General features: G+C 51.9%; 2 protein-coding genes across 15 annotated transcripts in view; one reads left to right on the top strand and one right to left on the bottom strand.

Annotated features, from left to right (window-relative positions):
* The window catches only part of NRG2 (neuregulin 2), a 242,900-nt gene extending 231,818 nt beyond the window's left edge, over positions 1-11,082 (top strand). The window contains exons 19-23 of the mRNA XM_072749755.1: positions 2,930-3,032; positions 5,165-5,288; positions 5,616-5,743; positions 6,563-6,790; positions 9,102-11,082. Coding sequence (XP_072605856.1) covers positions 2,930-3,032; positions 5,165-5,288; positions 5,616-5,743; positions 6,563-6,790; positions 9,102-9,897 — 1,379 coding nt within the window. The 3' untranslated portion in view covers positions 9,898-11,082. The remainder of the gene's footprint in view (positions 1-2,929; positions 3,033-5,164; positions 5,289-5,615; positions 5,744-6,562; positions 6,791-9,101) is intronic.
* Positions 11,083-13,132: 2,050 nt separating this feature from the next.
* Positions 13,133-21,898, bottom strand: part of PSD2 (pleckstrin and Sec7 domain containing 2) — an 81,800-nt gene continuing 73,034 nt past the window's right edge. For 11 of the 14 annotated variants that reach the window (XR_011999982.1, XR_011999980.1, XM_072749758.1 and 8 more), the window contains 5 exons: positions 21,659-21,729; positions 21,067-21,224; positions 20,008-20,152; positions 18,641-18,784; positions 13,133-15,298 (listed from right to left, as the gene is read on the bottom strand). Coding sequence is in view for 12 of the 14 variants with exons in the window: in XM_072749758.1 (XP_072605859.1) it covers positions 15,089-15,298; positions 18,641-18,784; positions 20,008-20,152; positions 21,067-21,224; positions 21,659-21,729 (728 nt within the window). In the remaining 2 variants the exon portion in view is untranslated. The remainder of the gene's footprint in view (positions 15,299-18,640; positions 18,785-20,007; positions 20,153-21,066; positions 21,225-21,658; positions 21,730-21,898) is intronic. The other 3 variants (XM_072749759.1, XM_072749757.1, XM_072749766.1) reach the window with 1 other exon arrangement.

The raw sequence follows: 21,898 nt of genomic DNA, 5'->3' as shown, positions 1-21,898 counted from the left end.
CAGCTCTTCTCAGAAGACAGAGCTCAAAGTCTATGCAAGAGTGTGTCTGTCTGCTGCCAGTGATGGGTTGGGAGGAGAAGGGCTGAGTCTGCGTGGTGTGTATGATCCTGGCAGGGGTATGTGAGGCAGACCTGCAGGGGTGTGTATGTTGTGGGGGGTGGAGATGTCACATACCCTGTGAGGCCTCCCAGTACAGGATGCTGAGTGCATGAAGGTGTGCAGCGGGACATCTTTGTGTTAAGGGCTGAGCTTCGTGCAGGTGGCACTGTGAGGGTGTGAAGGTGAATGTGAGTGGGCTCAAATACGTCTGTGTTTGTAACGGTGGTCTGTATGTCCATTCCTGCACCAACTCAACAAGCATCTACTGAACCCCAGAATTTGCCAGACTGGTGATCTGGCATACAGAGTCCCTGCCCTCCCGGTGCTCAAATTCACAGGATGAGACAGACAACAAACAGGAAAGATATCAGGTGGTGGTAAGTGCCATGCCAAATAAAAGAAGGTGATGGGACGGTGCCTAGCTGGGGAGGGAGTTACCTTAGCTAAGTGGCCAGGAAAGGCTTCTGCGATGGGGTAACATGTGGGTTAAAACCTGATGGAAAGTAGACAACCCTGCAGACAGCGGGGGGAGTGTTTGAGGAGGGGACACGGCAAGTTAGGGATGGTGTGGTTGGACTGAGCTTGCCTTAATCAATGGGTAGAAGGAATGCCAGCAACTCTGGTCACAGCAGACATGAGGACTGGACCACCAATGGGACGTAATAGGAAGGCTGGGACAGTACCTTGGCCTCCTAGACCATATTGGGTGTTTGGTTTGGACTCAAGTTGCAGGGGGCAGCCATTGTGAGTTTTAAGAAAATAAGTAAATGGTCTGCTGGCTTTGGGGCAAAGAACAGACTGGGCTGAGGGACAGGCTGGGAGGAGTGGAGGCAGAGGTGACCAGCTGTCCAGGTGAGAGTTGACATCACCTTGGACTGAACTAGAAGTGGTGGAAGTGGTCCAAGCCAGACTCTACTTGGGAGGCAGAGCTGAGAAGCACTGCTAAAGCACCAGGTATCAGAGCAGGTGGGAGAAAGGACTCATTGGCAGTGATTCCAAGGTCTGGGGCCAGAGTGACAGGAAAACAGGGGCTGCCACGGACAGGAGAAGGGCAGGGAGCAGGTCTGGAAAGAAGCTGGGGAATCTGTACTTCTGTTTGGCCTTGGCCCTTGGGTAGAGGAGTCTGGAGCTCAGGGAGAAGTCAGGGCAGGAGATACAAATTTGAGAGTCACCTGCATACAGATAGTTTTCACTATCTGAAATCTATCTCATGATAGATTTCACTATCTCACTATCTCATGAGCTGCATGAGATCAGGAGAGGAGAGAGGGCAGGTGGAGGGAAGAAAGCAGCCTGTGAGCTCTGGGCCCTTCCACCTCTGGGCCCACATAGAAAAGTAGGAAACAGCAATTGAAGTAGGAAGCATCAACTGAACAGGTCAGCCAGTGGGGGAGGAGGACACCCAGGAGAGAAGAACCATCCAGGGGGAGTAGGCCAAACCGGGGGAGTCAGCTGTCGGGGAAGCAGATGACTCTGGGACTTTGCAGTAGGACATTGTCGGTGACCATGACCAGAGTGGTCTCAAAGGAGTGATGGAGACAGATATCCCTTTGGAGAGGACTGGGAGGGGGGCGGGCGGTGGGCAGGGATGAGAACTGGAGGCAGGACATGGATCACGGAGCCCAGAGAGGGGGGTCCAGAGTGGAGGGCTGTTTAAGACTGCATGATGGCGTGTATGTATATGCTTCCCTAGACATGTATGAGAGAACTTTTGTGAAGGTGTCTGTGTACAGATAGGCAGAGTTCTAAAGCTATGTGTGTCTGGAGGGTTTGGACTCCCAGTGTTTGCTAGTGGGTATACACTGGAGGTGCTGCAAACCCAAGGACTTAGGGACATTTCCCAGGGCTCCCTAGGTGTTGGGGTCTGGCCTCCATGTGTCCCTGTACTGGGGAGAGGGAGCTGTGAGAAGGGGCCAGCTGGCAGGTGTAGGAAGGGGCAAGGAGTATCTAGGCTCCTGCTGTCCCCTTTTTCCTTTTCTTCCTCCTTGTTTTCTCTGCTCTAGAAGGGCTGGAGTTGCCCCACCAAGAAATGGGAGGTGGAGGGGATAGTCGGTTCTTTCTGACGGCTTTGAAGCCCAGCCTAGCTCAGCTCCTCTGAAAGGGTGGGGGCTGCTCCGTGAGCACAAGAACTGTTGTAGGCATCAGGGACCATGCTGCCACTTATGGGCTTCTCAAAGCAAAGGGAAAGGCTGGAGTGGGCCAGGGCCATGTGCTTTCTAGGCCCAGGGGTAAACCAAGGTCTTTCTTTCCATGCCCCACTCTATGGGCCTGGTCTGCTCTGTCCCTGCTCCTGGCATCCCTCCTAGGTCCAACCTCTGGGTCTGTCACTGGCCCAGCACAAACTACTCTCCAATTCTTGGCAAAGCTGACACGGCAAACCAGGCCTTTGCCCAGGGTCTACATGTTCACTGCCTTGAAGAACACCTGTGCCCAGCCCATCCAGGCTCTCTGAGGCCATTGTAGAGTCGGTCAAGGTTGCTGGTCAAAATGGGTTGCCCCCACTATAGTCTTTGGAATTTCACCTCCATCCTACTCACTTCCATCCCCCTGCATTTTCCATTCACATGCTCTGGGCAGGGTGTACGGTTTGGGAAGGTGAATTTAGGGGTAGTCACTTGGGACCAGATCTGTGGTGGGTAGATTTTGGGGCAACAGAAGGCAATCCAGGAGGGAGGGGCTAGCTGGGGAAGGAGATGCAAGGGGCTGGGAGGCCCTGAGCTGACAAGAGCCCAAAGCTTTGGGGGTGGGAAGGGGGACATCTTTGCATCACTGTCCCCATAGATCTGCCTCCTGCCCTGTTCCCTCACATTCTCTACCTCTGCCTCTGCAGAAGCCGAGGAGCTGTACCAGAAGAGGGTCCTGACTATTACTGGCATCTGTGTGGCACTGCTGGTGGTGGGCATTGTCTGCGTGGTCGCCTACTGCAAGACCAAGTAAGTGCCAGGCACCCGGGCCTGCGGGAGGCCAACTAGGGATGGGCCTCCAGGACTGCTAACACCTCCACCCACCCCGATGTCTGGCCTAACCACCTCCCACCCTCCTGTGCCCCAACAGCCCCTGCAGAGGCCTCTGAGCTGGTACAAGTCCAAAGGGCTGGGCCAAGAAGCAGGAGCAGAGGGAAGAGAAGACAGGCCCCAGAGCAGTGAATAAGAATTGTCAAGAGCACAGGTGTTGGAAGAAGAAAGATCTGGGTTCAAATTCAGCTCTCCCATTTGCCATGACCCTGAGCAAATGGATAGACTTCTCAGAGTCCTCATCTGTAAAGTGGGAATGATCCTAGTATGTACCTTGGAGTACACTGTGTAGGAGCATCTGCCCTGTCAAATAGGCAGGCAGGCAGGCACACTGCAGCTGTGTTGGGCATGGGGAAGCACAGAAAGGCAGGCTACCTTCCCAGGGGACAAAGAGGCCTCAGGAGGGACTGTGTAGTCCCACCCAGAAGAGAGCTAGGCCAGAACACAGCAAAGATGAGGCTGGGTCACACCTAGGCAGAGGAAAGATGAGGGAAGAACCTCGAGGCAAGGGGAAGAAGGGTGCAGAAAGGGGGTGCTGGGCAATTCCTGTAGAATAGTGCAAGGTAACAGACAAATGCTAGAAAGGATCAGTTGTGTTCCAAGAGCATAAGCAGTCCAGACTAGTTGGAGCAAAGGCCCGGGGTCAAGAAGAAGAGAGACAGGACTCTAAGAAGACAGCTGGACGTACAAGGGCACGTAAGGGACCAGGGCATAGGGCATTGAATCCTAAGCTAGGGAGCCTGGATTCATCCTATAAATGATAGGGAGTCCATGACAGTTTTAGAGTGATGTAGTGCAGAAAAAATGACAGGTCTGGGCCTAACCACTACTTAGGGGACTGAGTCCTTCAGTCTTGACTCTTGCTGTGCCTACACATGGAATCTGAGGCCCTGCCAGCCTTGGGAGTTAGAGCTCAAGGAGCCCAGAGGAGACTGGGCCCAACAAGAAAAACTGAGGTCAAGAACTAGGAGAAAAGCAAACCCCTATTCTAAGCTCTAGTGCATTTATTCATTTAATGAACAAACTTTCATTCAGTGCCCTCCTGGATACCAGGCCCTCCACCAGGCACATGGCTGGTGCTCTAAGCAAGGTGTCCAGTGTAACGGGGTACATTTTGGGGGTGCCTAGTCTCAGCTGGAGGCCAAGAAGGGCTTCCCTGAGGTAGAAGCTTTTAGGCTGAGCTTGGAAGAAGAGTAGGAGTTAGCAGGTGAAGAGGCCGACTGTGTTCCAGTGAGTGTAGTGTTATATGCAGAGCTGCAGAGGCCAGAGGCGACCAGCACAGTGAAGGATCAGAACAGAGCCCTCAGAGGCCAGAGCAAGGGTGCGGAGAGGGCCGTGAGAGAGGGCCAGTGCAGTCCTTTCAAGGAGAGTGACGTAATGGATCATTACAGAACAAACATACTGGGTACTTATTATGGCCAAAGTAGAGTAGTCCCACAAGCATAGCTCACCATAGCTCCATGTTTTATTTTCCTCATTGCACTTTACCAAAAGTACCTTGTTCATTAATTTATATGGTTATTATCTGCCTTCCCTACTGGCCTGCAAGCTCCATGGGGGTAGGGATCATGTCTGTCATCTTCTCTGTTTTAAAACAGCATCTGGCACATGGTAAAAACCCAAGAAATAGCGAATGAATGAATGAATGAACCACTGCTTGAGTATTTTATCTGCTCTTAATTCTCAGTGGACTGGGAATGGGAAAGTGGTCACCCACTTCAAGATAAGGAAAGTGAAACATGGAGAGTTTTAAGTAACTGGCCCAGGATTTCACAGCTAGGAATGGTGGAGTTCTAGTCTCTCAGCAGAGCCAAAGCTCAGAACCCATTCGCACAGGTCCTGCCAAATCCAAGCTGGTGGTGCTAGTGGAGGAGGTAGATCAGGAGTGGAGGAGGTAGATCTGCGAGCAGCCGGAGCGCAGGAAGAGCAGTAGCAGGAGAAGGCCCTGGCATCCAGGCAGAAGGAGAAGAGTTCCCCTGGAGGGATAGCTAGGGAACTTCATACACATGTGGGGGGTGGGTACCAGGCTAACACACCCTTCTCCTGTGCAGAAAACAGCGGAAGCAGATGCATAGTCACCTCCGGCAGAACATGTGCCCAGCCCACCAGAACCGGAGCTTGGCCAATGGCCCCAGCCACCCCCGGCTGGACCCTGAGGAGATCCAGATGGCAGATGTGAGTGGTGTTCCCAGAACCCCCTTTGAGCCTTCACTGGCTAGCCAGCCTCGTCATGCCCCATGCAAGGCCAGGCCAGGGCAGCAGCCAGCCTATCTCATGCTCAGCCTTGCCTGCTAGCCTGGCCTCACCAGGATGACTGGCCTTGCTCTACCTACTTCCTCAAGGGGTTGATTTGCTGGGGTCATCGCTGCCCTAATACCAAGTCACTTATCCAGTGGACAACTCCCCAACCTAGAGCTAGCGCTTTGCTTCTCCATCACCACCTGGAAAGAGGGCCAACTCCATCACCCAGCACTAACTCCTGTCCAACTGTGTCTGTTGCAGTATATCTCCAAGAACGTGCCAGCCACAGACCATGTCATCCGGAGGGAAACCGAGACCACCTTCTCTGGGAGCCACTCCTGTTCTCCTTCTCACCACTGTTCCACAGCCACACCCACCTCCAGCCACAGGTGGGCACCACCCAGGCCCACACAGATTTGCAGACTCCTGCACGCACACCCACAGAAGGCATGCACACATCTTCCTGGAGACATACAAAGAGAACCCCCCCACACCCAGCCAGGCTAGGCTCTGTTTTGAGAGTCCCTGAGTCAGAGGAAGGAAATGGACCAGAACCCACCACTAAACGTTCATCTAGATCCATAGAGGGCCAGATTTCCTCTTTCAGCCTAAACCAGCCTCTGAGAAACAACAGCATCACTATGCTCCCACCTGACGTTTAGTATGGGCACCAAGTTATTGGCGTAAAGTGCCTCCTCATTCAAACACCCAGACCTATTTGATGCCCCCTCCTGAGTTGGCCCATATGAACCTAGTCCACCTTAGCTTCCCTTTCTTTAGAGGTGGGGAGGTCTGCCCCAGCACAAAGGTTCACAGAGCTCAAGCAATAACATGGTTGCCCCCCTTCTTCCCTGGGAAGTGGCATGGAATAGGCAGGGCCCCCATGTGTTGGCCACCAGGGCTGTGGTCTTGACACAGGTGGCTGAAAACCATAGGAGAGGAAGGGTCCCAGACAGGAGGCCCCAGGCCAAGGCCAGGGGGAGCTTGGCTGGTGGCACAGAGGAAAAGAGGCTTGTGCACATGGGAGCTCACCCATCCACAGGACACTCAGCCCTCCTTCTTACTACAAGATACAACACATTGGCTCAGAGTGAAAAAGGATAGTGCCTGAAATGAAATGAACCAGGGAGAGGATGGGCCTGGGACCCCACCTGCTGGGCTGTCCTGCCCCTTCCTGATCCCTCACCTTTCCTCCATCTGGCCTCCAGGCATGAGAGCCACACGTGGAGCCTGGAACGTTCTGAAAGCCTGACCTCCGACTCCCAGTCGGGCATTATGCTGTCATCAGTAGGCACCAGCAAGTGCAATAGCCCGGCGTGTGTGGAGGCCCGGGCACGGCGGGCAGCAGCCTACAGCCTGGAAGAGCGGCGCAGGGCTGCTGGGCCACCTTACCACGACTCCATAGACTCCCTGCGTGACTCCCCACATAGCGAGAGGTCAGTTCCTGCCTTGTGACTCATGCCCCACCTTGGCCAGAGAATGGCACCGCTGACCCAGGGCTGTCCCTGAGGGCACCACAGAGACACTCTAGAGATTCTCATGCCTGTATTTCAGATTGGCCAGCAGGGTCCCTGAAAGGTTCAATGCTCAGCTCAAGGTCATCAGCATGGTCTTGACAGGCTGGTCAGACAGGATTGCAGCCGGGCCACTGGACCCTGGTGCGGAGAGGCCATCTGATTTAATTGTCCTACTTGGACACTGTTCAAAGTAGAAGGGGATGTTAATAATTGTACTAGAACATCAGGAACAAAGGGGCTGTTCCAGACATACCAGAACATATGGTAGCCCTACCCTGGTGTCACCCAGAGGCCCCATGTCACCTGACAGGAACAGAAAGACACCAAGATCGAGCAGATTGGAGGGTGAGAGGGGAGGCAGTCTGCAAGGAGTGCCGGCTAGGCACGAGCTAAGAGTGACTTCAGGCCCTGGCAGTATCCACAGCAAGACCCAAGGATCAAGACACCAGAGTTTCTGAGGAATGGATGGAGTGAGAACCAGGAAACTCCCCTTGTTCCCTGATTGCATGCCAGGAGTCACAGGAGGCCAGCCCTCCACCTTGCTTAGCCCTCGGCAAGTGGGGTCTGTGGGAGGACAGCAGAGAAAGGTGCATAGTACTGGCAACTCCAGGCAGGAGTAGAGAGAAAATGTTCTCCTGCTCTAACTTAGCCTACTCTGTGTCAGCCCTCCCTTAGCAGGCCTACCTGGAGACCCAGAGATGGCCCACCTGGTTCTTGATCCTGAGGAGCTCCGAGCCACAGACACAAACCAGTGAAGCTTACAGCCACTTATGGAACATACTAGGCACAGGCTATTCTACCAGGGCGAGACCCAGTCTCTGACTACAGGCTCTAGAAAGTAGCCGGGTTTTCCAAGACCAACCTTTCAAAGCCCAACTCCATCACCTATGTGGTTTGGAGCAGGTTGATCACCCCTGTGTTGTGTTTCCTCAGCTGTAGATCATGAAATACAGTACCTGTCACACATGGTTCTTTTGAAGGCCATCAGAGATCCTGTGCATGTAGCTCTCTGACGCCTACCTACCTACACTAGGAGTAGCTATTGTTTTCAGTAGCAATAGGACTTCTTAGTGGTTGGGAGGTAGAGACACAGGGAGAGCACTCCAGGCAAGGGGAGCATCCTGAGTTGTTCCAGCAGAGGCGCTTGAGAACATGGCTAGTGAGTGAAGTGCCCTGAGCAGGGTGAGCTGTAGGGAAGCGGAGGTGGGCCTGAACAGATAGGCCCGGGCCAGGTAGATGTGGCTGATGGCCATGGGCTCTGCTTAGAATGTGGGCCCTGGATGGGTAAGCAGGAAGGATCCCTTAAGCAAAGTGTGATGTTAAAAGATTGCTCTGGAAATTGCATACAGTGGAGGAGAGGCCCTGGAGTGCATTAATGACTGGAGTGAACAACTAAGCCCAGAATGGAGTAGAGCTGGCTATGGTGTGTGTTTCAGGAGACAGGAACGGTAGCTAATTGGATGTGCATTTGAGAGAGGGAAGACAGGTGATTCTGAAAGAGTAATGGGGACTTTTTTTTTTTTTTTTTTTTAAGATTTATTTATTTATTTATTTATGACAGACAGAGAGAGAGAGGCAGAGACACAGGAGGAGGGAGAAGCAGGCTCCATTGCTGGGACTCGATCCGGGGACTCCAGAATCCCGCCCTGGGCCAAAGGCAGGCGCTAAACCGCTGAGCCACCCAGGGATTCCCTTAATGGGGACTTTAGAAAGCAACGGGGTCTAAGTTCTGATTCCTGCCCGGCATTGGTTCAAATCCCCACTCCACCACTTCGTGGGGCTATGAACTTTGAGCAAGTCATTTAAATGTTCTGAGTCTGTTTCCTCGTGTGTAGTGTGGGGCTAACAGAAGAGTCTTAGGAATTCCTGCATTAGATGGTACGCGTCAAATGCCCCAGCCTGAGCCTGACCTAAAGTACCCATTCCGAAATAGTGGTGACTGTCGGCATCCCCCACACCCAACGGGCTCCTTCACGGAGCATCATCAGGCACTGGCACGTTCCGTTTGATTCGTTTAAGGAATCATCCTAACAACGCCATGGAATGAGCACTGTGGTGACCCCCGCTTAACAGATAAGCAACCCGAGCCTGGGAGAGGTTAAGGAAAGTGCGTCAGGTCAGTGAGGATTCTTGCAGGCGGGGTTCCCGGGCCAGACCGCGGCTTCCCGTTGGGATCCACCCCTTCCACGGGGCGCGGAGCCCCGGCCCACGCCTCTGCCTCTCCCCACAGGTACGTGTCAGCACTGACCACGCCCGCGCGCCTCTCGCCCGTGGACTTCCACTACTCGCTGGCCACGCAGGTGCCGACTTTCGAGATCACGTCTCCCAACTCGGCGCACGCCGTGTCTCTACCGCCGGCCGCGCCCATCAGCTACCGCCTGGCGGAGCAGCAGCCGCTACTACGACAGCCGGCGCCCCCGGGCCCAGGGCCCGGGCCCGGCGCGGACATGCAGCGCAGCTACGACAGCTACTACTACCCTGCAGCGGGGCCCGGGCCGGGGCCGGGGCCGGGGCCGGGGCCGGGGCCGCGGCGCGGGGCCTGCGCACTGGGCGGCAGCCTAGGCAGCCTGCCCGCCAGCCCCTTCCGCATCCCGGAGGACGACGAGTACGAGACCACGCAGGAGTGCGCGCCCCCGCCCCCGCCCCCGCCCCCGCCGCGCCCGCGCGCCCGCGGCGCGTCCCGCAGGACGTCGGCGGGGCCCCGGCGCTGGCGCCGCTCGCGCCTCAACGGGCTGGCGGCGCAGCGCGCACGCGCGGCGCGGGACTCGCTGTCGCCGAGCAGCGGCTCGGGCGGCGGCTCGGCCTCCGCCTCGGACGACGACGCGGACGGGGCGCTGGCGGCCGAGAGCACGCCCTTTCTCGGCCTGCGCGCGGCGCACGACGCGCTGCGCTCGGACTCGCCGCCGCTCTGCCCGGCGGCCGACAGCAGGACTTACTACTCCCTGGACAGCCGCAGCACGCGGGCCAGCAGCAGACACAGCCGCGGGCCGCCCCCGCGGGGCAAGCAGGACTCGGCGCCCCTCTAGGGGCCCCCGCCGCCCCCTCCGCCTCGCCTGCCCCACTGTCTTTAGGGAGAACAGAGACCACCGCCTGGAGAGAGAAAGGAGGGGAAAAAAAGAAATAAAAATATTTTTATTTTCTATAAAAGATAAAAAGTATAACAAAATGTTTTATTTTCATTTTAGCAAAAATTGTCTTATAATACTAGCTAACGGAAAGACGTTTTTATAGGGAAACTATTTATATGTAACATCCTGATTTACAGCTTCAGGAAAAAAAAAAGAAACAACAAAAAAAGACAGATGGGCCAATTTTTTGACTCTTTAATAGAAACCTATATTGTGGTGCCTTTTGCTGTACGCTAATCTGGAGCTCCTGGAGAGAAGTCGGGTTGTGGGGTGGAGTGCGGGGTGGGGGGGGGGGGTAGTCAGGGAGATGTAGGATCTCAAGCTGGCAAGGATGAGAGGAAGCTGGCAAAGAAGAGGCCTGCTGGGTGCTGGTGGGGGCGGGGAGGGGATTGCCCTGAGGAAGGAAGTGAGGCCAGGAGTAGCCTTGCCCCCAGGCAGGATCTTGAGTCCCAGACCCATGAAGCTCCTAGGCTTGGAGCTGGAGTTGGGGTCAGGTGACATTCAGGGGGAGACTTGAGTCCCAGCGACAGCAACCAGGACAGGGGAGGGAGCCTCCCCGCTCCTTACAGCTAATAAGGGAGGGGGCACTGAGAAAGGTCTTCCCAACAGTCCTGGCGCCAGGGAGGGGGCAGCTCTGCCAGGGCCCCAAAGTTGCGGCTCCTCCTCACCTATGGCCTCCAGGATGCCCTTCCGTCCTCTGCAGCACCTTCGTTTACAGGTTGTCTTTTCTATTTTATGCCTGCATGTCCTTTGCATTTCAGATTCTTTAGATTGGATGCATGGTCACGCTGGGACCGAGAAGAGCCACTCCACAGTGTATTTGATTCCCCTTTTAGCAATAAAATGACACCAACTCTTCCAGACCCCAAGCCACCTATGACTTCCACTCCCTCTCCACCCCTGTCCTCCCCACCCCCACCCCCACAAAACTGGGTCCACTGCTAATTTGTCAAAAAAGGTAATTGTTTAAAAAAAAAAAAAAAAAAAACCCAACCAAATGGGAACCCTGCCCTGAAATGTCCAAACACCTGACTGTTGACACTTGAACATTTTTATATTATAAATAAAATCAGAAATAACTCATGTTTGATTGTGTGTGCCTAGCCCCCAGATGAGAAGACAGAATGAGGACCTGGGGTGGAGATGGATGGATGCTAGTGTGGAGACTGGAGAGGGCCAAGGTAGTGCCTAGGAGGAAGAGACCTCTAATCTCCCTGGCTCCAGCTCCCAGGACAGGCTGCAACCCTCCTCCTTCTTCCAAGAATATTCACAAGGTATCCCCCCTGGCTGCTGGGGAACCTGGCCAAGGGGCTGATGCATATTCCTCTGCTTTGAGCTCAGCCTCAGAAACCTGGCCCGTTTCCTGCCCTGGAGCTACTGGGGCTGCAATGAGGCAACAATTTCCGGCCTACGTGGGTGAGGAGGGAAGGGTTGTGGGGTTGGCACTGGGGCAGCTGAGGCAAGATGACCCTTGGGGCCTCAGGCATGTCACAGGCAAGGCCTGGACATGCAAGATGGCATAATGGGTACCTTTGGCTGCCAGGAAGACCACAGCTGCTGCAGCTTGTAAGCCCACAGGGTGTTGTGCTATTCCCAAAATCATAGCCCCTCAGAGCCGGGGCCTGTCTAAACCTGCAGTCCCTGATGAGGGCATGGAGAAGACAGATGGAGGTCCAGGGTTAAGAAGCCTTTTCTCTCATTGATTCATTTATTAAACCAGTGCCCAGTGCCAGGAATCCTTATGTTCCAGCCAGACACAAGGGAGTCTTCTATCCAAAGGGCTCAGGTGGCTGACAAGTGCGCGCGCATGCGAAAATGTACCCAGAATTACTTCTGGCACATGATGCCTACTAATCGCTAATTTGATGATAATGATGATGGTGGTGGTGGTGGTGGTGGTATCCTGTGCCTTGCATTCTTGAATCACACAGAGTGGCAAAAACTGGATGAAAGGGAGGTGATGGGGAAAAGTAAAGAAAGAACTAAAGTCATTGTGTTCACTGTGGGGGTGCTGGGGGAAAAAGCACTTGTTACAAAGAAACAGAGGAAATAATCAACTAAATGGTATATAGACCTGCAAATCCCTGACCTCTCCCAGGCCCCATCTGGTGATCTCATCCAAATCCCTTTGCTGGCTCTGAGTTTGCTGTTGGCTTTAAAATTTTCTGACAGCCACTAATTCTTCTATGTGACTTCTGACCTCTATGTGAATCCCAATAATTGTGAACGACCTCTTGGTGAATCCATAGGCCTTTCCACAACCCCTCAGTGTCAAATTTGACCCTTCTGAGTTGCTATTATCTTCTAAATTTTTAGTCAGAAACCACCTGTGACTCCAGTGAACCCCAGTAATTGTGACTGACTTCTTGGTGAACCCCCTGGCATTTTCCTGACCCCAGGTACTTGTATCAAATAATTTGGTAGCTTGGTTATCTGCTGTGGACTCTAAAACACCTATGAGAGTCAAGAGTTGAAGGCCAGAGCCTAATCGAATTCACCACCCATTCATTTCACAGTTGTGAATGGGACCTGGAAGCAGGTGTGTCTGGAGAGGCTCTTCTTCCATTCTGCCTCGGGGCATCTTTAGTATAGACCCATCAGGAAGAGGTATAGCCCTGTTTAGTGACTTCCCTACTACCACTTTGTCCACCAGGAGCACTTAGGACATTCAGGCGGCTTCCTGAGTCACTGTCTTCTTCCTCACTCCTCCAGTTCTATCTTCTCTCTTCCAGGTCAGTTTTGGCTTTGTCTCCAGTGCTCCCAAGGTCCCAAATGGTAAAGTGACAGCCTGTCCTCCCCACTAGACTGTGAGCCCCATGTGGACAGGGAGCCGCTCAGTCCTTTCCTCACCACACTATCCTCAACACCCAGCACAGTGTGCAGCACTGGGGACTTTCAGTGAATGAGAAAATGAAGGTTCAACTTCAATGAAGGTTGACTGCGGTCAAGGGTCAGCCCCCAGAAGTCCCTGAGCCCGAAGCCACTTCCCAGGACCACCAGGTGGCGCAAACCACTTGCTGCATCTCACCTGTAGTCCTCCAGCCCCTGGAATTGGGACAGTCCTGGAAAATGGGCATATTGGCAGAAATTAGGCGGGGAATATGATGGCCCATTAGAATGTAGGAAAGAAATATTAGAACTCTGATTTAGATTTATTTTCATCTCATCTTTTTAAATTTCTATTTTTGTGTATGTTTTATAATGTACATATTTTAGTACAGTAGTACATGTATATAATTTACAATAAATAATTATACAATTAAGAAAGTGACCAACAGATTTTTTTACTGATGGGAAACATCACTAGTGCTCAGGGAAGCATATCTGTCTGCAGCAGACAGAAGGTTGCTCCTCTGCTTTCATTCATCCACCCTCATTAAGGTGGGAAGCTGACCCTCAAAATCAAAGACCTTAGAGCCAGAATGGAGAAAGTACAGAGAGCTCTTTTGTGTTACATTGCTCTTTCGATTTCACTTAAGTGAACATTTACTTCCCCTCAGCAAAATTAAGGGGCCAGATGGTTTGGTTATAAAATACACTTCAGTGGATCCAAATTAAATAATCTGGATTTAAATCACTACATATTTCCACAGACTCATATGTCATCCCTTGTATCAAATGTGAGCGTGCTTGTAAATGTTAGGTACTTAATAAGACAAGTCAACCTTGCAACTAACTAAATATGTTACCACTGAGGTCAAATTGCTGCCCAAACTAACCTATTTTTAAATATATAAGGATCTGCTCATCATAGCTCATTAAAGGAACCATCACCCCCACCACTTGTCAGTCTGAGGAATTCAGGGCTTACAGGATACTAGTCGGTGGTCATCACATGGCAAATTTTTCTCTCCTTCCCAGGCCTGTCCTTAGCTAGCATTCCTGGGTCACCAGAAGAGTGAAAGAAATGTCAACTTAAAAAACAATCAGCAACTTCTTACTCCACCATTTCCCAAGAGCAGAAATTAATGGCTTCCATAACCCTCCTCCACCAAACATCTTTGGGCTTGTTGACAAGTGGCTGTTTGCAAGGCAGAGTATCTTCTATTCCTGTAGCAGTAGATCTGTACAAGAAGCCACTTCTGGAGCTCAGAGACCTGGCAGCACCAACATAAAGACCAAAATATAAACAGGGCCATGGTCCCACCCTACTCATACCCCAGAATGCCTGTGGAACAAGATGGGGTGGCATATGCACACACGGTCTATTCATTCCAAAGCGTCAACTGGAAGAGCAGTGGAAGTCCCAGGTCAGCCGGAAGAGGGGAAATGGGGGGAGAAGAGGTCAGCACTATCTCCACCTTCCCTCCCAGAGTGTCTGGGCTACCAAGAGGCCAGATGGCAGCCCTCCTTGCTAACAGGTGGAGTTCTCGTATAGGCTTTTCCCTTCTTCTTTCATTTTGATATCAATTCCAAAATCATCTCTAAAGGAGCTCCATATATATATTCTTTTATATATATACATTTTTGTCCATATAAAAGAAAGCAGTAATGGCCTCTATAAATGGAAGGTGAGGTGAATGCACACACGAGTAGACAGCTTGACGTTGAGGGAGCAGGCCCAGGTCCTGGATTATTGCAAAGGGAGGCAGGAGAACAAGGCGTGGTTGCAGAAGCTACTGGGTGGAGGGAGGAGAGGATGGTACTGGTGGTCTGCCAACCTGCTGCTGGTCAAGTCTGAGGAGGGAAGAGGAGAACAGGTAGGGATCCAGACCTGCCCTTGGAATGGAAACAGGAAGATGACAGGAACTTGTGAGAAGGGGAGGGTCTGCAAAGTCAGCTGCCCTTCCTCCTTCTCCAGTGACATCGTGTCTAGAGCATGCACACAACTGGCCTACAAAATGAGGCTCCGTGGTGGAGAGGAACATGAGGGCTGAGGAGAAAGTATGAGGCCCAGATAAACCCCAGGATGCAAGAAGACCAACGCCATGAATAGCATCTCCGTCTCCTTGGCCCATGGGGCTCTCTGCACCCCTCTGGCTGCCTGTCAATTGCCTGGAGCTGGTACAAGTGGCCCCTGGCTGGAATTGTGCTCACTGCCCCCTCTGGCAACACTTGCCTGCCTCTGGGGCCTGCCTATCAATGCCAGCTAAGTATCAGGCCCAGTGGTATCCTTTGTAGCTTTGCTGCCAGTCACAGTTCCGTGGCCCTGACTGAGGGCGGGGCTTGAGTGTGTCTTGCGGAGGGAAGGATCATCCCCTTCCAAGGTGGCCAGCCGGGCCTCAATCCGCTCCAGGTCATCTGAGCCCACTTTGATTTTCACCGCCAGGAGGTGGATATAGGTCTCATAACGGCTTTTCTGGAAAAAAAGAGAAAGGCCAAACACAAAGTCAAAGGACAAACAACAAATGCAAAAAAAAAAAAAAGCATTTGGATCTTAGGTGACAAAAGACCAATTTCCTTAATATTCAGAGAGCTCTCACTAATCAATAAAAAAAGAGATAAACAATCCAATAAAAAAAACTAGGCAAGAGACATACACAGAAATCTTACTCATAATTTTAAAAATTCAAATTAGGGCAGCCCGGGTGGCTCAGCAGTTTAGCGCCATCTTCAGCCCAGGATGTGATCCTGGAGACCCGGGATTGAGTCCCCCTCCGGCTCCTTGCATGGAGCCTGCTTCTCCCTCTGCCTGTGTCTCTGCCCCCCTCTCTCTCTCTGTGTCTCTCATGAATAAATAAAATATTTTTTTAAAAATTCAAATTAATTGGCAATGATTTCTTGAGTATAACACCAAGAGTAAGGACAACCAAAATAAAAATTGACAAATAGGATTACAAAATTTAAAACTTTAAAACTCATGTGTCTCAGGGGTGCCTGAAATATTTGCACATCCATATTCATAACAGCACTATTTGCAAAAGCCAAAAGGTGAAAGCAACCCAAATGTCCAGCAGCAGATGAAAAGATAAAGATGTGGTATCCACGTACAGCAGAATAGTATTCAGCCTTAAAAAGGAAGGAAATTCTAACGCATGTCACAACATGGATAAACTTGAGCAAAAGCCAGTCACAAAAACACAAAATCTGTTATTAATTCACTAATAGGCAGTAACTAGAGTAGTCAAAATCACAGAAACAGAAACAGAAACAAGAACAGTGGTTGCCCCCAGGGGATGGGGAGGAGAGGTGGTGCAACAAGGGGAGGTGGGCAGGACTTGCTGTTTTATGGGTGTAGAGTTTCAGTTGGGAAGATGAAAAGGTTCTGGAGATTGGTTAAACAACAATGTGAGTAGAATTAATACTATTTAACTATCCACTTAGAAATGGTTAAGATGATAAATTTTATGCCATGCATATTGACCACAATTAAAATTTTTTAATTCAAATTAAAATAGCAATGAGATACCCCTTTTTAAACCTTAGATTGATGACAATTAAAACATCTAGTAGTGTCCAGTGTTGGTAAGAGCATGAATAGAGAAGTACATTCATAAGCTATTTAAAGTGTTATAAATGGAGGGAGGTGCAGTGCCTGAGTGGCCCACTCAGTTGAGTGTCTATCTAACTCTTGGTTTCAGTTCAGGTCATTATCTCAGGGTCGTGAGACTGAACCCTGCATCATCGGGCTCTGTGCTCAGCATAGGGTCTGCTTAAGACTCTCTCTCCCTCTGCCCATCTCTTCCCCTCTCCCTCTCTCTCTCAAGTAAATAAATTTAAAAATAAATAAAGTATTATAAATTGGGGCACTTGGGTGGCTCAGTTGGTGAACCATCCAACTCTTGATTTTAGTTCAAGGTTGTGAGATTGAGTCCCATGTCAGGCTCCATGTTGGGTGTGGAGCCTGCTTAAGATTCTCTCTCTCCCAGGGAGGTAGGTAGGGGGAATGGGGTAACTAAGTGACAGGCATTAGGAGGGCACCTGACATGATGAGCCCTGACTGAGTGTTATATGCAACTGATGAATTACTGAATTCTACATCTGAAACTAATGATGTACTATATGTTGGGTAATTGATTTTAAATTTTTAAAAAAATCTCTCTCCTTCTGCCCCTCTCCACTCTCACTCTTAAAAAAAAAAAAAAAAAGTGTTACAAATTGGTAAACACTTAGGAGGGAAATTTGGTCACTATGTCTGAGGTCCTGACTCTGAGCTTCCAGCCCTCACCACAGTCAGGAGAGGCTGAGGTCCCAGAAGAAGCAAAGAGTAAAGGTGCAGAGACACTGTTCTCATGCAGCTCTGTCACATGAACAGAAAGACCCTTCACCACTGGGCTTCACTTCCCCCAGTTAAGCCAGGGGCAAGTGAGAAAGACCAGAGTGCTGGAGTTACAATCACCTGGGATAGGATCCTGGCTCCTGCACTTTTTTTTTTTTTAAGATTTTATTTATTTATTTTTTAAAGATCTTATTTATTTATTCATGAGAGACACACAGAGAGAGAGAGGCAGAGACACAGGCAGAGGGAGAAGCAGGGTCCATGCAGGGAGCCCGACGTGGGACTCGATCCTGGGTCTCCAGGATCAGGCCCTAGGCTGAAGGCTGCGCTAAACCGCTGAGCCACCTGGGCTGCCCTTATTTATTTATTCTTGAGACACACACCAGAGAGAGGCAGAGACACAGGCAGAGGGAGAAGCAGGCTCCATTCAGGGAACCCAATGTTGGACTCGATCCTGGGACCCCAAGATCAGGTCCTGAAGGCAGGTGTCCAACCACTGAGCCACCCAGGCATCCCATGGCTCCTGCGCTTAACTGTCACCTCAGGCAAGTGATCTGCCCTCTCTAAGCCTCAATTTTCCCATCTGTAAAATGGGGATACTAAGAGAACCCATTTCAGAGAGTTGACATGAGGATTAAAGCAATCAGTACAAGGGAATGAAGGCACTCATGCCTGGCAGTTGGCTAGAGATCAGTCCACTGTAGCTTTTGCCATCCTTTTTTTATGTTGCAGAGAGAGTGGGTCTGAGAAGACTTTAAGAGTGGTACAGCTTTATGTTTTTCAAAAGGTCAGGATCTCTCCTGGGAATGCTCCTCTCTTCCTCACACAGTAGAAAATCAATGTAGAAATCCAGAGACTGAGATCAGCGACTTCCTGCCTTTCTTGCCCCGAAGGCTCAGACTCAGCCTCTGCAAGTCAATACAAAGGCCAGTCCAAAAGGGACAAGTGGTTGTTGCCTCCCTTCCCCAAGCTGCCCCCCTTCACCAGGTGAAGGCGATGTCAGCCCATTTACAGAGCATTGTGAGGCAGAATCAGGGCAGGGGGGACAGAGAGACAAGATGGAGAGAAGGGAGAAGCTTGTTGCTGATAAACATCTGTGGAAGAGGAAAAGGAGACAAAAGCGGGGTAGGTCAGGCAGGTGGGCTTGCACTGTCTATGGTTGAGCTGTGACAGCTTCCCGAGAGGCTGGGTCATGGGGGAAGCGCAGGTGAGGAGCGGCTGGGAGAAGAATGGTGCCCACCTCGTGCTCCTTGAGAGACACAAGTAAGGGCACATCTGTTTGATTAACAACTGGCACCTGAACTGATCAGACTGGCCCACAGAAGGCCATGGCTCATGATTGCCTCAGGGGAGCCCCCAAAGTGGAGACCCCCCAAACCAGGAGCCTCTGGCTGCAGAATGATGCTGGTGACAGAGAGAAGAGCTGGATTCCTCCTTCTGCCCCAGTGCCATCCTTAGCAATCGGCCCTAAGGAGAACGCACCTCGAAAGTAAGATAGTGTTCCTTCAGTCGGTTCTCCTCAGCCTCCTTGGACTTGACTCCCCTCTCAATGGGGTGGCACTTGTGCTCAGCCAGCTCTGAAGTCACCTGCCTTAACTTATTCTCATGGGAACGCAGCTGCTCCTCCTGCAAAGACAAGTCCTAGACTTGAGGTCCCACTCTCAGGATGTCATGGGTGGGTCTAAACCTATTGCGCTGAATCTGCTTCAGCAAAGGGAAACTGAGGCTTGCCCAGGGTCATCAAGTATGTGGAGCCCTGAGGGAGTGCCCTTTCTCCTCTTTCCTGCCTTGCTTTGATTGGCATCAACCCTCTGAGATAAATCCACAGCAGGCTTGGGAGATGACAGCCTCACACTAGAATGAGCACATAGATCATTCCCTGACATAGACACACAGTCACTCCAGACACCCCCACCCCTGCCAGTTCATATGGACGCTCACATACACACACAAACCCAATGGACCAAGAGACAGCCTGGCCTCAGCTATCCCTGGCGCTGTACGCTGCACACACTCTCTCAGATTCGTGCCCAGACACATATAAAGGTCACAGACCCAGAATCACCCAGAGACACTGTTACTCACGGACAAGTGTGCACACACATCCCACCCACCGAAGTATAGCCAGACCACTTCGTGCTGGGTGGGCAATGAGCTGCATGTGTGTGCATATGTATGATGCATGTGTGCACTGTGGGTGCACAGCACATGTGTTTGCTCACATGCACATGTGTGTGCCTGTATGGTATATGTGTGCACAGGGTGTGGGGTGTGTGCTCCTATGCTCCTAAGCTGCAGCCTAGAAGTGCAGTGAGAGACCCAGGACAAAGGCCCAGTGGGAAAGGGGCCCTGACAAAGACAGGGAGTATGGAGCTCCTCCTGCCCTCCTCCCAAGCAGTGGTCTACCATTTATCCTCTCTTCCCTAAAAAACTCAAGTATTGATGAGTAGTTTTTTTTAGGATTACAAATAAAACACTTAAGGGTAGGTAAGGACAGCAAAAGAGCACTGGATGCAGGGCCAGCCACATCTTGCCTGTCCCTAGCTCCCTGTGACACATGCATTCTCTCACATTCATGCTCAGACACACACAATGGCCACAGATCCACAAGGACATCCACAGGATACAGGCCACTGGCAAAGAATGCAGGCCTCTGTGCGGCGCGTGGCTTCAGTCTTCCCATCTGTAAATGAGGGTGAGTGCAATGGGGATGGAGAAGATCTGCCTCTTCACCTTGTCTCTTAGCTCAAGACCAGGTACTATACAGGAGCTGGAGGAGGAGGCTGTTAGATGGGGACCTGTCTGGAGGCAGCCTGAGGAAGTAGCACTGGGGTCCTAGGAGCTCGTACCTGGCAGAGGCGAGTGGTGCAGGAGGGTAGCAGAGGCCGACAGAACTTCTTCATGGAGCTGACAGCAGCGGGGAAGGATGGGGCTGAGAAGATGGCAGCCACTAGGTTGATCCTAAGGATCCAGGACAGCATTTCTTCTTTGCTCCTGGGGACAGGAGGGGAGGAGAGAGGGCACCAGCTCCTCACAATAGGTCTCCCTGTCCCCCACCCAGCACACAGGACCCACCACCAGTCTGGCACAGGGAGAAAGCCGCTCCCTTCACAAAGAGTGAAGGAGGATGGCAGGATGGGGGCTGGGTGGGCCTGGTCCAGTCTGCATAGGGAGCTCCCCGCTGTCCCAGCTTCTAGGCAAGACCTGGATTTTCATATGAAAATAAAGCTGTCCAGATCCAGAGCTAATGGCCCTGGAGTAATGGGCTCTAGAGCCAGTGGGCCCAGGGTGAGCCCTGGATTAAGCAGTATCCCCACTCAGGCCTCCTGTCCCTGCCCCACTACCTTGCCCAGCATGCTCACTCCCACCCTGAGAGGTCTCCTACCAGCCTCCTGCCTTCTAAATTCACCTGACACATGAAACTCCAATCTCAAGTCACAGGACAGGGTGCAGGGGAGTGGACTAAAGGCCTTCCAGTGAATCTATAGGACGAGTCTTTCTCATCCCTTTCCCCACCCTGATTTACAGTGAAGGAGGATTCATTAAGACTCCATCTGCCCCAGATTTAGGGACCTCAGCCTGCAACAGAATCGCCTGGAAGGCTGATTAGAACATAACTGCTGGCCCAGGCCCAGAGTTCCTGATTCGGTAGGTCTAAGGTGGGGCCAGAGAAATTGCATTTCTAATACGTTTCCAGGAGATGCTGACAGGACCACACTGGAGGACCTCTACTTCAGGGGACCCAGGCTATCGGTCTGTGCCAAGCAGACACACTCACTCTTGTGGATGATGTGCAGGCAAGCTTAGGGCACCTCACCTAAGGCAAATGAGGATTGGGGTGCAGTACAGGCTCCATGCCGCTGGCCCTGAGCCCAGGGTGGAGTGAGGGGGCTCCCACTCCTACTTACGGTGCCTGGAAGAGGAAGACCCTCCAGTCAGCCGTCTTCAGCTTGAGCACATTGGACTTCTTGCTGTAGTCAGAAGCCCTAGTAGCCAGAGCATGGTGCACACGAATGGCATTCTTCAAGTCGCCCTCAGACAGAGCTTTGTCAGGCCTGTACTCATCCTGGATATGTGAAGTGGGGACAGGCAAGTCTCTGTCATGACCAGGCTCTGGTATACTAACCTACACTTCCTCGACCCTCACCATCCCCTCTAATACTCTCCCCCTCTTGTCCCCACACTCCCTCCATTCTTCAGCTCTTGCCATTCTGGTGCCATGCCCATCCTAACAAAGCACTCCAACCACTCCTCTCCCCACCCTGGTTTGTCCCAAGGCCCAAAAAGAGCTTCCAGTGTGTATCCTCTGAGCCCATGGGCATTTCAAAGATCCCTCTCTGAAAACCCAAAGCTCTGTGAGCCCCAGTCAGACTTTAATGAGGGAAGGGTCCAGCATCTGCCTAAGCCCCAGGTCCTGCCAGGGACCCTCTGAGCACCTCAAGATGGGCCTGTTGGAGGTCGCACTGGCACTTCCGGAGTAAGGATTCTGGGGCCTCTCACCTTCTGCAGGTACAGGATGGTCCCTTTGAGCACCGCGTAGAATTTCTTCCAGCCACGCCTCCCACGGGGTGCTAGGGATGGGCATATGGGTAGTGTGGCCACAACCACACCCCCCAATATCTCCTCTACTGCACTCCCCTACACATCTACCTGGATATGCAACCCCAGAGGAGTAGTCACGGGATCCAGACCCTACCCCCTGCCAGACTAGCATCCCTCTCCCCCCAGACTAGCATCCCT

The sequence above is a fragment of the Vulpes vulpes genome, chromosome 2, assembly GCF_048418805.1.
Source record: "Vulpes vulpes isolate BD-2025 chromosome 2, VulVul3, whole genome shotgun sequence".
NCBI lineage: Eukaryota > Metazoa > Chordata > Mammalia > Carnivora > Canidae > Vulpes > Vulpes vulpes.
The sequence above is the reverse complement of the archived record's forward strand: the minus strand, read 5'-3'. Positions and strand labels throughout refer to the sequence as shown.